The following is a 16768-nucleotide window of genomic DNA, read 5'->3' as shown; positions in this document are numbered from 1 at the left end:
GAGCAGTCTCACCCTGCAATGACAATAATTGTGTTTAATAGTTTCTCTCTACTGTAATATCCATCCTATCACAAATCTCATCACATCATTTAAATCTCATTCTCTTCATTCATTCATTCACTCTCAACACTTACCAAAGAAGTAGTTTTGTTCACATCTGCCCCTCTCTTCACTAGCAGCTTACATACAGAATAGGAGCGATGTAAACAAGCATCCACCAGTACAGGCAATCTCTACATTAGAGTGAGTTGTTGTAAACAACAATAAAACGAGTCACTCAATCAATAACATACATATTCATCACAAGCATTCGGTGAAGCTCCTTGACTCAACAATCTGTCAACCTCATCACCTTTGTTATTCCTTACAGCAACCACTAGTTGGCTATTCAATGTTGTGATGTCTCTCTCACTCATTCTAACATCACAGTAACACATCAATAACAATAAATCCTTCCAATTTCATTAACAAACGACAATTCACTCAACACGTGCTCTCAATCCAATCAGTACACAACCACATCAACCCTTTAAGGCCTGTCCACACTAGACCAGAATGGATCGCGATCCGATCGGGATAGCGAGCGTCCACACTGCACTTTGAAAACGATACCTCCGCCTCATTTCGCTATTACGTGACTGATGACCGATGTGTACGTGTGGTTTCTTTGCTTGTAGAAAGCGTTGATACAGCGACGTAAGGTGAGCGAGAGCAAAGATGAGTGAGGAGTGCTAGATGTTCCGGCGTAGCGTACGTGAAAGTAACGCCCACTATTTCTAATTGGATTCAACCGATCGCGATCCAATCCACCTCGCGATGTGGATCAGACGGATCGCGATCGAGTTGCAAGTGTGGACAGCGTTGCGGTTGGATCGCGATCCAGTTGCCAGTGTGGACAGGCCTTTACTCACATCACAATCTAACAATCCATTTGCTCTAATCTATCACCTCGCACCACGCCCCACACCCGTCTACTGTCTATTACAATACACAATACAACCGCAATATATTGCAAATGCGCGCTAACATCACAAACACGTCGAGACGTGAAAGTCTTGGCGCGTTTCTCCTCCATCACGTCACACAAATCCAGTAGACGGGTTTACAAGCAAATAAGAGAAACCGTGATTGTGTGTCGCGCTCATCTCTTTTCCCTAACCTTCTCATACAACATCAAACTGTCAGTCTTAGTAATTTCTTGTGTGCTTGTGCGCGGGGGGGCAGCGCTCTTTCGCACAAACGAGAAATTCAACGAGATCTTCTGCCGGGATACATCGACGAGTTGGCAGAAAGAAACGTTGCGCGTCTCACTCACCTCTACACCCGCTCTCCGCTCCAACCAATGAGCTTGTTGCTTTGCGCGCGCCAAATTTCATTGACAAACCTCCTGCGTTGCCGTCGCGTGCAAGCTATGTGGTCTAGTGTAGGCGTAGTGTGGTCTAGTCACGTCTATGTAGGCGTGACTGATTGGCATCTTCTCATTGGCCGTCAGATTTGACACGTAATTGATCCCGCCCTAAAGGGCGTTGTCACGTCATCACAAAAACACCGCTTCTATGCGCTTCGCCTCACGCATGCATGTACGATGCCCTGATAGAACGACGTTTGATAGCGACTTGAAGTGAAAAGATAGCAGACATGCTTGCTTATTTGCTCTGCAACTAGATGACACGTGCACTTGTGAGTACAGTAATGTATTCAACAAAACTCAATTCAACACTACAGTGTACCTCCTACAACTGGACACTCTCATACTCTCACCTCATCTAGACGCCTCACTATCACTCCATCTCTCCTCTAACTTACACATCTAGTCTGTCTGCTCGTTTGCAAACTCTGCCACTATTCAAACTGACGGCTGGGCTGCTGACTGCTTGCTTCTCTTGATCCACTGCACGACTCCATGATGGACTAGACTCACAACCTACTGCTCGTGTCCTCTCTCATCATCTTCACTTGCTAGAGAAAACAATCACAATAATAATTCAACTGCCGCTTTGTGTAACTAGAAACATTAAGAGACAACCAACCTTTGTATTTAAGACAGACTCATCTACCTTACATTCATTTGAGAACTGACACTTGATGTCTCCCATAATACATTTGCAATACATTTAACTTACTTTGCAGCATGTTGCATGCAAACCACACCAACATGCATGAACATCAATTCATAGCAATGACCAGTGCCACGTGAATAGTGATGACTGGAGCAAACTATCCAATGCACTTCCCTACAAAAAAACATGTGGTGTGTGTGTGTGTGTGTGTGTGTGTGTGTGTGTGTGTACTACACAAATAAACGACTAATTGCTACAATTCTGCACCACAATCGTATATTTCAATAAATCATAAACTAGTTACACTTGCGATTTACCTGCTGCTTAAACCTTCGTCTTTCCTTGTGTGCTGGCCGCTTCTTGCTCTCAGTTTCAAGCATCCAACTGCTCCATGCGAGCTTTCTAAAATGCCAGCAATATATTACACTGCAGTAGACCAATACAAGACGAATTTGCCTTTGCGATTTCTATTTGTGCATCTGACTTTCAATCTACTTGCCTACATGTCACTTTCCTGTCTGTCTCTCTGTCTGCTAGACCTGCACATATTATGCTCATTTTATCTTGCATTATGCTATGCTGCAGTGCTCACTCAGTTGTACAATTTTGCTCAAATTATGCTCACACAATTTGACACAACTTGGCTCAAGTGATTTGTTGGAAAGTAAAACAAAGTAAACTTATAACAAAACCAAACTACAAGTTTTGAAATGCCAACAAACTGGCTTGACATTCCAGCAAAAATATGCTTAACTGGTTTTTCATTAATGTTTGTTCTATTGTAACATCAATGCCTCATGCAATCTCCAAGTTCTACCATATTAATATTGCTTTAGCAGACTAGCTATTACATGAGTATACGATGATGTATTGCTCGTAAACCTTGCAATTATGCTCGATGCTTGTCAGTACCAATTATGCTCAATATAATGTCTGCATAATATGTGCAGGCCTACTGTCTGTCTGCCTGTCTGTCCGTCTGTAAACTATACTGTGTCTTCAGCTCAAGATTATCTACGACCACTAGGCCCATCTCTCCAGTGCTAACTTATCTACTGTACAATTGACTTTTGTATAAATCATCTAATGAGTATCTTGAGCATGTCATCCTGTCTAATTTCCTTTGATATCACTTTCATTGCATCTCTGCAATGTCGTTGCCAGTTGCCATCGCCAATAAGTTTGAAATCCATGCTGTTGATTTTTCCAGTGTCGTCTCTTTTGATCATTGGAATATCTGATGCAGAAACTGCTGTCCATCTTTACCCCATATGTTCAAAGTGGTCAAACACAAGGAAGACCACATTAGGGTTAGAGCCACGTGGATGTTTTTCTGAGCTGTACGTTTCCTTCTTCTTTTCCTCTCTTCTCAGAGCCGCTCATCCACTGCTTTGTGCTGGCAATTAGACTGATGTCAGGACACCAGGGGTGAGCTATGGATACATCCAGCTCAATATTCAATTCAAATGCATTTTGAACGATGATATCAGGTCTGGCTTGGAAGCTGCTACACTTTGTCTCGGTCTATCATATGGTTGAGATGGACGTGATTTAGACAGTCTGATCAAACTGATGGAATTATGGGTCCAAACTGGTCCACTCCTCCACTCATTTTGCATGACATCAGATGGTAACCTTCATCATCCAGTCGTTTCCCACATTCACATGTATCAACTGAAGGAGGCAGTGGCATTGGGAGACCCAGCCTAACAAAAGCTGCCAAACAGAACAAATCAGAGAAAGTGCAAGCTTCTGTGAACTAGGAATGCAGTCCAGCCAGACTACTCAACCTTTTCCTTGATGAGACTTCAAACAAGCAGCATCTTTCATTGACGAGTTCTCAATCATGTGCAACACTTGTGCTCTGTCCAGTTTTCCTGACAGCTGATGTTGTGAGTTTTCAGTGTCAGGTAGTAGATCTGTCAGTGTCTGGCCTGGATTCAGTGACTTTTGCAACTTGTAACTGATAGTGTCTATTTGGGCATTCAGTGAGATTGCTTGACTAAGCACTGTGTCTACCAGTCATCTTAACCCTGAAATCCAACTTGGTCATACGTGCAAATATTGAATCCAACCGACGACAAATGCAATTGGTGAGAGGTTTTGAATAGAAGTGAGCCAAAAACCACCATGCCTGATACGAAGTATAGCTTGTGCCCATGACCTAGCAGTGATATCATCTAGGTATAGAAAGTTGCTGAATGTCGAGTGTGTGTCTGTAGATTGTGTATATTTGCTGGAGGTTGGAATTTATATGGAGGAACGGTTCTCACAAGATGACCTTATCAATGTGTGTGACTATGTCAGATGAGCAACACTGCACTTTGTCTGTCTGTCTGTCTGTCTGTCTATCATCTGTCTGTCTTCCTGTCTCTGTCTGTCTGTTTGTTTGTCCATCTTTCTATCTTTATGTGTCTATTTCTTTGTCCATCTGTCTCTCTGTCCATCTCCCTGTGCAACTGTCTGTCCATCAGCCTTCTACCTGTCTCTATCTCCACATGTTGTCAATGCCACAATCACCAATCACCACACAATACATACAAAACAACAACAACACAAATCCGTGATGTCACATAACGTTTCCACCACACATGAATCACACAACACTTGCCAGTGTTCATGCACACTCCTGCATACGCAACCTGCCTGTCTGTCACATTGCTGCTGTTTACTAAATGTCTGTACTGAAGATGATGAAGCATACAAAGAACTAACGCAATGTGCTCTGTCTTCTTCTTCACGTCTACAATATTCTTCCCTTTCACGAGCTCTAGACATGTGAAATGTCACAGACAAGCAACACATAGAGCACACACACACACACACACACACACACACGCACACGCGCGCACACACACACACACACACACACGCACACACACACACACACACACACACACACACACACACACACACCACTTCTGTGCATCAATTGCTTGTGCACGTTCAGCTTCCCTCTCTCCACAAAGTTGTCTCTCTCTTGCCTGCCAAACCAAGCAATCACTGACTGCACAAAAACTCCACAATCCCACCCATAACACAGACCTCCCTCTCTTCGACTTCACTGTCTTGCTTCTTTGCTTCCTCCTCTTGCCTTACGTTCGTCTTGAACGCACTGCTTCTCAAGTTTCTATTAACAAAGCAAGAAAACTATACACACAAACAAACAGACAGACAGACAGACAGACACATAGACAGACAAGCAGAAAGAAAGATATACAAACACACACACACACACACACAAACAAACACACACACACACACACACACACGCACACAACACACACACACACACACACACACACACACACACACACACACACACACACACACACACAAACAGACAGACAAACAAATAAACAGAAACAATAAAAACAAACAACACCATAAACACAACATCCAACAGCATTCTACAGTTCACTAACTCAGAAAATCAACAAAAATCAACAAAAATCAACATCATTGCTGTACAAAGTATTTCCTTTAGTTAAAAAGCCACATAAAACCATTACCCTAGAATAAATGCCCCCCTTACACATATGAGACATCACATACCTGCTATACCCTACACATGCTCGATACACAACGAAAACGTGTCCAACAAACCAAATTTGTAAACAGAAACAATTTGAAAGGATTTCAAAATCCTTTTTGCTTGACGTGTCAACAACAGACAAACGAGATGCGAATTCCATGCAGATAAATGCCGAGCGCCACACAGACGAGCAATACAAAACACTGAAATCATATGCTAGTGTGGCACTGGATGAAGGATGGCCTTATACACAAGCTGAAAGTCTTTCAAACACATAAGGGTAAACATTGTGGCATTTTGAGGTGATATGATATACAAAGATGTGGCTGGTAAATGTGTGTACATCTCGGCTTACTCTCTGTTCAGCTAGTGCTTGCTCGGCTGCTTCCTGTGCCTGTCGAACGGCTTCGTCTGCAGCAGCGGCCTCGGCTTCTGTCTACAACAGCCAACATAACACACCAGATCAACAATGTGTACATGTACACACACACACACACACACACACACACACGCGCGCGCATGCACACATCACATCACAGACATGCACCATACCTAATGTAACATGCAACGATAACTACAAACAAACTATTGATAACAAATAATTTTTAGTATATAAAAATATTTTAATAAGATAGTGGCTGTTATACATTGTTATGTCATGGAACACGTAAGGCAAACGTGCCGTAAAGTACCTATTTAATGTGCTCTTTAGTAATTCTCCTCCTCAGTAATTCGCCCCTCAGTAAATTTTTGTCACTCGGTAACTCAACTCTCAGAGATATACAGCAAAATCCCCCCCCCCCCGGCAATAGCCTCGTACCAGACCCTCTCGCGCGTCGTGCCCGGTTCCCGTATAACACGAAAACGCTGGAGAGGGTCTGGGTTCATACCGCCTACCGTTTATGCTGTTAGATGATCATCTTAGCTCGTATGTCACAAAGCCTCGGGCTACTAACACGATTAGTGTAAGTGCTATTCTCATGTGTCACACAGAAAGTCTCTTGGACGTGGACGCGTTTCTCCTGCGATCGCCAATATATCTCTTACGTTGAACAACCTGCAGGATGTTTTCAGAAGACGTACAAGACACGGTAAGCTGGGAGGTGGGAACCCTTTGGGTAGGCTGTTACGTAATGGTAGAATCTTTTTATTAGTACCAGAGTGGTAGGTCTCAGACATAGCATAGGGTACTTGATCCGCACAGCTGTGCGCAGACTCTTCACAAAGCGCGGAATGGCTTCTGAAAGCGCGAATTTTGAACTCGGTCTGAAATCTGTTCTTTCCGACGTATTTGGACACCATAGTTTTCGTGAAGGTCAGCTTGAGGCCTCCAAGGCGATTCTTTCGAACAAGGATGTGTTTGTTCGACTGAAGACTTCGGGCGGCAAGTCTTTGTGCTACCTACTGCCTGCCCTTCTCTTGAACGGAGTGTGTGTGATCATTAGCCCGCTGATATCATTGATGCATGATCAGGTAGGTGTAGTCGCTTGAAGCAGCCAGTTTGCTTTAGTTATTAGCCTCCTGATGATTCAAGGTCGCCAAACTGGTAAGAAAGGGAGTGTCTGTCACACGAATTGAGTCCTTGTCAGACGAGAAACTGTTGAAAGACATTTCTTCCAGCAAGTACAAACTAAGTGAGTAGTATTGGACAATCTTTTGGTCAGGCAATGGTGGGTAACAGTGGTTTGTCTAGTTTATACGTCTCCAGAAGCGATCACATCAAGTTTTTGGCGAAACGCATTGTCTAGGCAATTGAAGACAGCAATCTCCTTCATTGCTATTGATGAAGTACATCTGATCGAAGAGTGGGGGTCTACATTTAGACCTTCTTACAAGGAACTAAGTTTTATTCGTTCTTGCCTGCCTACTGTCCCTATTATGGCTCTCTCAGCAACAGCTCCACTTTTCCTTATTACTTCTGTAACCCAACATCTGAATATGCCTGACTATGTTCTAGTATCTGGATCTCTAAATCGTCCAAACTTACATTTTACTTTGGATTCATCCACCTCTATTTCGTCAGTCTTCCACTTGTTAGCTTCTATGTTGTCCTCTGTAAAGTATTCTAAAGATATTCCAAAAACTCTTATATTTTGCAGATCAAAGGATGTTTTGTATAAAGTGTATATTCATCTTGTGTACAGCTGCAGTAGTATAACCAGGGGTACAGTAGGACAATACCATGCCACAATGACACTTGAGGGGCGATCTCAACACTATGGAGAATTCAAGTGTGGCAAGCAGCGAGTCATGGTAGCTACTAGTGCGTTTGGCCTTGGCGTGGACATTGATGACATCAGTGAAGTTATTCTATTCGGTTTGCCAGACAGTGGATCTGAGCTTGTGCAGCTTGCTGGACGTGGAGGGAGAGATCCACTAAGGTTGTGCCTTGTTCGGTTTGTGGCACACTCTCAGGACCGTAGGCTGTCAGTGTGCAACAACGAAATTGTGACTCTTGCCTCAAATAAGGTCTGTTTGAGAAGAGTTCTTGTTTACAAGATTTTGCAGTCAGATGAGCCATTACCTGATAGTGATTTGTGCTGTTCCTTCTGCAATGCATCTGATGAGCGACCTCATATTTTTCAGCCAGAGGTGGATTGCACCTTACCACTTCCTCGTATTCCATGCAGATCTGCACCATTGAGATCACGTCGTGTTGTTGCTGGTCAGAGAGGTGCTTTGAGGAAAGCACTACTTGAACTTAGAAGGACGGCAGGTGGCACAAGATACAGAATGAGAGGACTAGATGGGGTCTTATCCATGTTAGTGATTGATAAACTAGTAAAAAAATGTAATAAGATTCGATCAGAAAATGATGTTAGGTCACTAGGAGTTGTAAGGGACTTCAGTTTAGCAGTTTTAAAGTTAATTGAGTTTCACATTCCTTGCACTATAGCCAATATTAGTAGTGATGGTACAAGGAGCACTTCAGCTTGTAGACATGTTTTAGGAGAGATTACAAATCACTAGTAACTCACTTTAGGCTATGTTTCTCAATACAAGTAGTTACGATATTATGTACATGTGTCTATTTCTGTCATAGCTGTATGTCATCAAGAAAATCAATTTCTTCATGGTCTTCAGTGGACTGATTGTCCTCAATTCTCAGGTCTGTCTTACTTAGGAACTTTGCAATCCATTGCTTGGATAAGGCAACTTCATATCCTTTTTTCTCTGGTGTTGTGAAATGTCTGTTAGATGGCAACTTTCTTTTGGGAATCCGACAAGTGACTTGACTGGCCAATAGATTGGATGTCATCATTTGGATGTCTTTTTCAGCACTTGTACTTGTATGCCTTGTACCTACACGAGGAGCATGAACTTCCTGATCGCATAACAGTGCAGCATCATGTAATAGCTGAGATGCTAAGCTTATTACTCTTAAATGATGGAGGGTGATACTGCCACCAGAAGATCGTAAAGCTGTTTTGATGACAAGATTGTGGTGTTCTACTGCCATGTCTATTGCTTTCCCATGACCAGGTATGCCCAGAGAATTAACAGCTCTGTTGTGAGTTACTATGTAAGCAAGCCTCTTGGAAAAGTCAGCCTTCAGATTGGCTAAGAGATTTGCTGCTTCATTGCTGTAGTTGCTTCTCTTTGTTGCGAGGAAGTACAGTAACCACATTCGCCAATGTTGGATAACTCTTGGGCCATCTTCGTACTTGATGGCTTCCCTCAAATCTTCATAAAGGAGGGCCATGCGCAGAAAAGAACGATGGAAATTATACAGGTTGTCTGCATCATGGTCATCTTCATCTGTTCCTATAACTAGCACGTCATTGGCGAATCTCTCTGCTGTTTCGTTTAGCCATGCGTTCGTTATAATGGTTGCATCTTGTACAATTAAATCTGAGTTAGCAGATATATTGAGAAAGGTGATGAGGGATGCAGTCAGATGTGCTTCTAATGCATGTTTGAGGAACTCATCGGATTGTTGAAATTTTTTTGCAGCAGCGGTGACTCCACTTCGGTTGATCAGTTTGCTGAGATGAGCCAATGAGCCAGGAAAATCATGTGACTCCCAAAATATGAGGAAGATGACTTTTAGGCACTCCCATGCGAAGTGGAAATCACCAGGATTCTCTTTCGCCCATAGGAGGCGTGCTGAAGGAATATCTGCTACCCTTCTACGCCGAGCTGCACGAATTGCCCTGCAAGTCGCTTGGTCACCGACAACACATTGTTGAACAGTGTCATCTATCGCCAGCATTTTTTGAAATTCTTCAAGAATAGTAACATTATTGTCAGTGTAACTTTCATCTATGTCTATCACTGCAATAGGGTGGATAATAGATTTTGTTGTTGGGTGGTCATGGTTGTCATATTGATGTCTTGCTTTAAGGTGATTGCAGCATTTGAACCTGTGTATGAGTACCTTCTGAACTCTTGTCTGAGCAGATTCGTGAAATGTTTTGTCGTCATCATCATTCGGTAGAATGTCTTCCACAGCTAAATCTCCTCGAGTGCATTGTGGTAATTCTGTTGTGTTGTAATCAGGTGGGGGAAGTCTGGCTACTTTGACAGCCAAACGGCTCGTGAAGTTCCATGCCTCTGTATGTCTGGCATGTCTCTCATGGGTGACACGTTTCTCAATATTTATGTTGTCATAGGCAACGATCCAGTCTCCATGTTGAAGCTCTCTGTTCTGCTCTATTGCCTTTGCAGCGTTTTCCACATACCTAAACGTTTGACTATATGACAAGCAGACACCCATATGGTTAAGAGTAGTAATGACTTGTTTACTAGTTGCCCTGGCAACCAACATCAAACTAACTAGAAGCTGAAAACCTTTGACCTTGTCACTTGCCTTCTTCGCTAGTAAGCAGACTGCTGCCAAGCTGTAGATATCTTTTGGTCCTGTAGTGGTGTCAGTTTGGCCTATCGAGGAAAGCAGTGATGTAATTTTGGGAGCGTGTGTAAGTAATTGGCTGTGTAGATTATGTAAACTAAAGTCTGCAGTCAGTGAAGATGCATCTGCTGCATCAACTGGACCTGTTGACATGATTCCTCCAGCTCTCTGTAGCGCATTCAGCTCTGCGTTAATTTCTGTATCTACTTGATGCCACTGGATAGATTGACTCTGAATAATTGATTGTTGCAGTTCAGCCTCCAAGTCTTGTCCGCGCTTCTTTTCACGTTTGAGCTCAGCTTCTAATTGTGTAATTCGTAGTAGATGGTCAGAGGTCGGTGATGTAATATCCTTTGATGACTCTTGTATGCAAGAACGTTTGGCTGGACTTTCCTCATGATCACTCTTTCTCCGGATACCGCAGTAAACGTATGAGCGGCAGCCGTGAACTCTGGCGCTTTTCCTCTCTACAGTTGATCCAAAGGCAAGGCGCACTAGCTTGCCAACATCCACAGAAGACAGCGTTGCCTTTCCGGCGGCCAACAAGCTACAGTTGACGCTGTTCATTACCACTTTCGTTGGAACTCTATCTGATGAGCTTCCCGACTCATATTGTTCTTGTAGCCTAGCACAGTCATAGAGCAGCGCTTAGTGCATGCATAGACTCCAGGCTACTGGTGATCAAATCACATTGGACCTTACAGCTTCAGGTAACGTGAATCGAACTCAGGAGATCGCTCTGTGAATGAATCGGTTTCCATGTCGCATAGACGAACGAAAAACAAACAATGAATGTATGCAATTCTGGGATATCACAGATAGCGTAATGCCTAATTTGCTTTGATAGAAAGGTGTATTGTTACAGCATAATGAACTAATAGTATGAAAGTATTGACGTTGGTGACGTGGGGTGACACTTAGATGACGTGGGGTGACACTAGGTGAAGAAAGTAGGCGGTATGAACCCAGACCCTCTCCAGCGTTTTCGTGTTATACGGGAACCGGGCACGACGCGCGAGAGGGTCTGGTACGAGGCTACGTGGGCCGATCCCTGGGGCTGCACCGAGCCAACTCACTCAAATCGAACGAGCTGAGTCAGCCCACTCTGGTCGTTCTAGTGCTAACTCAAAGTTACAATATTAGGATAGTGGATCACCCCACCCATGCTTAGACGAATGCTCCATCTTCTCTTTCTATGCTCCTTGACTGGAGACTGCTGGACTGGACTGCTGGACTGGACTGCTGGACTGGACTACTAGACTCCAATCCGCACCCCAATAGTACCTCTGCATTTTTGCCATGTTCGCTGTAAAAAATCTACATACGAGTATACATGATGTACTGTAATACATAAAAATAAAATACGTACACGGCATGTGGATTTACCTGAGTAAATGCGCAAGCGCAGTAGCATGAGAGTACCAAACTCGCCCACTCCCAGGTGCAAGAAACAATCCTTGGTTGACGACTCAAGGGCAGCACACCATGCACGCAGAGAAGCTACCTCTACTTCTGTCCATGTCTAGAGAAACATGTAGTGCACATCCTTCGATTGCAACAGCACGATATTCATCGTCTGACTCAACCAAGATCGCATTCGGTCTTACCAAGCTGTGCAGCCCAAGAGAATGGTTACGTATGTCAGTTGTTAGCTAGTCACGTACGAGATGTTACTTCTGTAGCCAACTACCGACTTCCTGTGTGTTCATACTTGGGATCTATGCTATATATATAGCAAGTAGGTCACTACACCTGAACGCACCAGACCTGCACGAGTCTGTCTTCCGTCGGCAGTCATGAAATCAATGCACAGTGTATGACATAGCTAAGATCAGGTAGTGTGTGCATTGATTCTTCACAGCGGACATCATAGAACAAGCGACAGCAAAGATATTGGAGTCCAGTAGTCCAGTCCAGCAAATCCGGACACCCCCACAGCAGTGGCGTAGCTACGGGGTGGTCTGGGGTGGCATGTGCCACCCCAAATGTTGTTGAGCTTTACTCTAGAACTCTTTTTGAGGTAACCGTAATGGCAACACTATTACACAAACAACATATTGCACTGTCTTTTGTGGTATTATTCATAATACACCGGCGATCGAGTGCCCCAGTCTTGCAAAGCCGGCTACGCCGCTAGTTCAGAGTCAGTCACTTGCATAATTTGACTTGATCTCGAAGACACGTATGGGCTACAAACTATACGTATACACACACTGGCTATGTCCACGAATGCCTGTCTACACTCAAGTTTACAAGACTATTCGTGTTTCCCTGAAGAAAGAATGTCTGCAGTTTCTTCTATATTGTAAGGCTTAAGTTCTAACACGTTGATGAAACATTGTGGCAGATTTAGATGGCAGAATGCAAACGATAACGGCCCAACGGTAAGGCTCTGTGTAGGTCACGCTTACAAACGTCCGGGTGTGCACCCTGGATACGTACAGACCCACATGTAGTGATAACAGTGATAAGTAACACGTAGCTAACTGAAATGTCTTGTTTGAGTGACTCAATATTGAGATAAGTACCGGCAATTCTCCACCTACAAACACATGTGAAGGCACGTTTGCATATTATCTTATTCTCTTCGTTGGTCAGACACAATGTCCTACTACTTCTTCCAGCACTGAACAAATGCTGCTTTTGGTCGGAAAATACCGATGTCCGGCTGTTAATTCCAGGCCTTCGCATCAGACCTCTTATCTCGTGCATTTCAACCAGCAGAGAGTGAACCGACAATGCTCTAGCCATTGGTCCCAGTTTCTCGTCGAAAATATGAGCTACAGCCAGCCTGTATATCTAAATACTCCATGCACATGATGCACAGTATACGGCACAGTATGGCTGGAATGAGAGATCCATGTTTCTGCAGTTGTATGGGTTGTGAGTGGGCGTGTCCAACCAGTGTTATTGCATGGACACACTTCCGACTCGGCCATATCTGAGTCGTCTCACACAATCGACATTTCAAACGCTACAGACCTGCCATCATTTAGTCTCGCGTAGCCAGACCCCTTTCCGCCGCGTCGTACTTCCAGGCGAAAATGTGGTCTGGTGAACAGCCTTTGATGTCACTGTGTGCCGCGTAGCCAGAAATCGGCTATCTAAAGACCAGACTGGTATGCAAGCAGTGCAATCCTGTCTCAATTAGCTTCTCTTGTTTCATAAAGAACAACTCGAAGACTACAGCTAGAGTCGTTGTTGTTTGTGAAATCTGCATGTCTACAGCAATTAAACACGACCGAGGGAATGTTGACGTCGACAGACTTCCATATCTTATTAGGCAATCTGTTCTGATTGACGTCATACTGTGATACGTGCGCTTGCGTCACAGAGGAGACTGAATGCGAATGTACTCGATGTAAAGCAATGCACAAAACACATGAGATGATTACCCAAACACAGAAAGACGACTCAAGTTGTTTCGATGACGTCAGCTCCAAGCCCTTCAATTCCAGGACCAGATATCGCTCACTCTGGACTGTCCGCAGTTGCTGTAGACGTCAAACAGAGGAAACAGCATCGAGTACGTTTGCATTCATTCAGTGTGTTTGCATTCAGTCTATGTTGTGATAGATGTATGACGTCGAGCCTGCCGACGCCACTGTGTCAACGTTCCCGCAGCCGCATTTAATTGTTGCTGTAGACATGCAGATTTCACAACACAGCAACGAGTCTAGTAGCTGTAGTCTTTGAGTTGTTCTCTATGAAACAAGAGAAGCTAATTGAGATAGGATTGCACTGCTTGCATACTACTCTGGTCTTTAGTGAAGCGTTTAAGAAACCAAATCTGGTCTTTAGATAATCGATTTCTGGCTCTCCTGCATACAGATTCTGAGAAACATCAAAGGCTGTTCACCAGACCCAATTTTTGCCCGGAAGTATGATGCGACGGAAAGGGGTCTCGCTACGCGAGACTAGTCATCACTGACTGCGTTCAACTTGACTAGACAAATTCAAAAAATACAATAAAATAAATTATTAAAATTATTTATCACTAATAAAGATTATTACAAAGTTGAAAGAGTTCACTGACCGTTGACTACACAAAATGTAACAAAATTTAAAAATTAAAAATAAATATTTGAATCATAAAAATTATTAAAATTAATATTTTAATCACTAATAAAGGTTATTGCAAACTTGAATAAATTCACTGACTGTGAAGGCGTTTGTCCATGTACCCTATCAACCCGCCTACATTCGGCCATTGAGTCATTGCAGTGTTACTGTAACCCTAGTGCATGCTCGCCTCGAATTAATAACAAGCAGCAATAAGTACAAGTACTAGAGGTATTCCATTGCTTGCCTTCTGTGAGAACTTGTCTGGCTGTTTGACTCCGGCTTCTAGCAGTGGTTTGACGGTTCGACTGACAGAAACCCTAAACAACAACGAGTAGTAAGAAAGTGTTGTTATGACTAATTTTTTGGTGACTGTAGAGTATTGTTCTGTAGTTAACTTATTGTGATAGTTATAAGAAATATATTAGAAAGTTAAAACACTGCGTTGCAATGAGTCATTAAATTGCAAGTTAAACAGACAAACAAACAGACAGACAGACACACAGAGTCTGAGACATACATACATACATAAACAGACAGACAAACACACGGACAGCCAGACAGACAGACAGACAGACAGACAGACAGACATTATAGATACACACAGAAAAACAGACAGACAGGAAAACAGAAAAAACACATGCAGACAAACACACAGACAGACAAACAAATAAGCAGACAGACAAACAAACAAAGAAAAAAAGACAGACAAACAGACAAACACACAGATAAACAGAAAGACAGAGAAGCATACAAACAGACAGACACACCGAAAAGCACACCAACAGACAGACAGACAAACAGACAGACAGACAAACAGACAGACAGACAGACAAACAGACAGAGACAGACAAACAGACACACAATCAACAAACAAACAAACAGACACACAAACCAACAGACGGACAGACAAACAGACATCCAGACAGATAGACAGACAAACAAACAGACAGACAAACACACAAACAAACAAACAAATAAACAGACAGACAAACAGACAAGCCGACAGACAAACAGACAGACAGACCAACAAACAGAATAACAAACACACAAACCGACAAACAGACAAACAAACAGACAGACAAACAAACAGACAGACAAACACACAAACAAACAAATAAACAGACAGACAAACAGACAAGCCGACAGACAAACAGACAGACAGACAAACAGACAGACAAACAGACAGACAGACAAACAAACAGAATAACAAACACACAAACCGACAAACAGACAAACAAACAGACAGACAAACAAACAAACAGACAGACAAACAGACAAACCGACACACAAACAGACAAACAAACAGACAGACCAACAAAGACGAACAGACAGACAGACCATCAAACAGACAAACAGACAAACAAACAAACAAACAGACAGACAAACAGACAGACAAACAGACAAACAGACAGACAAACAAACAGACAGACAGACAAACAGACAAACAAACAAACAAACAGACAAAGTCAATCAAAACAACGACATTCCACTGCAACGCAAAACAACACAAACACAATGCAAACTCTCCTCAGGCTCACCAATTCTGATCTCCGCTGTTGAGCACAGAAGACGACAACACAAGCCTTTCCCTCATCGTCCAATCCCACCGACTACTCGCTTGACCGGCCTGCCCAGTCTGACCGTGACCGCCACCACTCGTGCCTGCCATGCAAACAAACACCAAAAAACATCAGAAAAATCACACAAAATCACGTAACCCCCATTAAGGCCCCCATTTTTATTACGATGCATATCAACTTGTTATAGCACGAGAACGTGTATCCGATCACTCCTGGAGCGAAACGATCCAAAATCTAATACAAACGTGCGACAACTTGATTTAGCTAATTTCCCGTATATCTTGTTTCAATGTCCCGTAGGTTTAAAATACTGCAAATTAAGTTAAGTGACCATTGATAATCTAGCAGGAAACAGTTATATGTCGTTGTGCACAAGTGTTGCAACTTTGGACTCTCCAACTATCGTTACCCCGTAATGATTCTCATGCTGATGTGCACGTGGTGATTTTAATCAATAAACGTCATGAGGAAAAATAGGAAGAGATTGAGGAACTGGGAATGAGTGGAAAAGGAAATATACACAAAAAACGACGTTACAGTCTATAGCATCTACTTACGTTTGGATGTAATATTATACTAACTCTAGATGGGATGATGGTAATTACTGCTGTAATATGAGTTGATAATTGTTGGTGACATAATTTAGTGAGTGATGTTGCATCAGAGATTCTTGGGG

General features: G+C 43.0%; 3 protein-coding genes across 6 annotated transcripts; 1 reads left to right on the top strand and 2 right to left on the bottom strand.

Moving 5' to 3' along the window:
• Positions 1 to 52: 52 nt before the first annotated feature.
• Positions 53 to 1423, bottom strand: LOC134195210 (double zinc ribbon and ankyrin repeat-containing protein 1-like). Of its 2 annotated transcripts, none has more exons than XR_009972349.1 (3): positions 1316 to 1423; positions 294 to 417; positions 53 to 233 (listed from the first exon to the last, which is right to left on the bottom strand). XR_009972349.1 is itself a non-coding variant. In XM_062664214.1 (3 exons), exons 1-3 carry the CDS (start codon positions 621 to 623, stop codon positions 114 to 116), a joined length of 255 nt encoding a protein of 84 aa, XP_062520198.1. In that variant the 5' UTR covers positions 624 to 742; the 3' UTR covers positions 53 to 113. The 2 variants fall into 2 exon arrangements, 1 of the variants encoding a protein (XP_062520198.1); XM_062664214.1 differs by lacking the exon at positions 1316 to 1423 and adding an exon at positions 613 to 742.
• Positions 1424 to 1660: 237 nt separating this feature from the next.
• LOC134186811 (uncharacterized) lies at positions 1661 to 16357 on the bottom strand. Of its 3 annotated transcripts, XR_009971005.1 has the most exons (7): positions 16258 to 16357; positions 16051 to 16174; positions 14757 to 14829; positions 5951 to 6031; positions 5106 to 5190; positions 4977 to 5044; positions 4300 to 4830 (listed from the first exon to the last, which is right to left on the bottom strand). XR_009971005.1 is itself a non-coding variant. In XM_062654875.1 (5 exons), exons 1-5 carry the CDS (start codon positions 16262 to 16264, stop codon positions 4822 to 4824), a joined length of 294 nt encoding a protein of 97 aa, XP_062510859.1. In that variant the 5' UTR covers positions 16265 to 16357; the 3' UTR covers positions 4300 to 4821. The 3 variants fall into 3 exon arrangements, 1 of the variants encoding a protein (XP_062510859.1); XR_009971006.1 differs by lacking the exons at positions 5106 to 5190; positions 5951 to 6031; positions 14757 to 14829; positions 16051 to 16174; positions 16258 to 16357 and adding exons at positions 1661 to 1959; positions 2031 to 2234; positions 2378 to 2462 and having other exon boundaries at positions 4776 to 4830; positions 4977 to 5050; XM_062654875.1 differs by lacking the exons at positions 4977 to 5044; positions 5106 to 5190.
• LOC134189838 (uncharacterized) lies at positions 6829 to 8565 on the top strand. Its single transcript, XM_062658236.1, has 3 exons — positions 6829 to 7068; positions 7130 to 7229; positions 7289 to 8565. The coding sequence occupies exons 1-3, from the start codon at positions 6829 to 6831 to the stop codon at positions 8563 to 8565; spliced, it is 1617 nt and encodes a 538-aa protein (XP_062514220.1).
• Positions 16358 to 16768: the final 411 nt, after the last annotated feature.

Source organism: Corticium candelabrum, chromosome 1 (assembly GCF_963422355.1).
Source record: "Corticium candelabrum chromosome 1, ooCorCand1.1, whole genome shotgun sequence".
Taxonomy (NCBI): Eukaryota; Metazoa; Porifera; class Homoscleromorpha; order Homosclerophorida; family Plakinidae; genus Corticium; species Corticium candelabrum.
The sequence above is the reverse complement of the archived record's forward strand: the minus strand, read 5'-3'. Positions and strand labels throughout refer to the sequence as shown.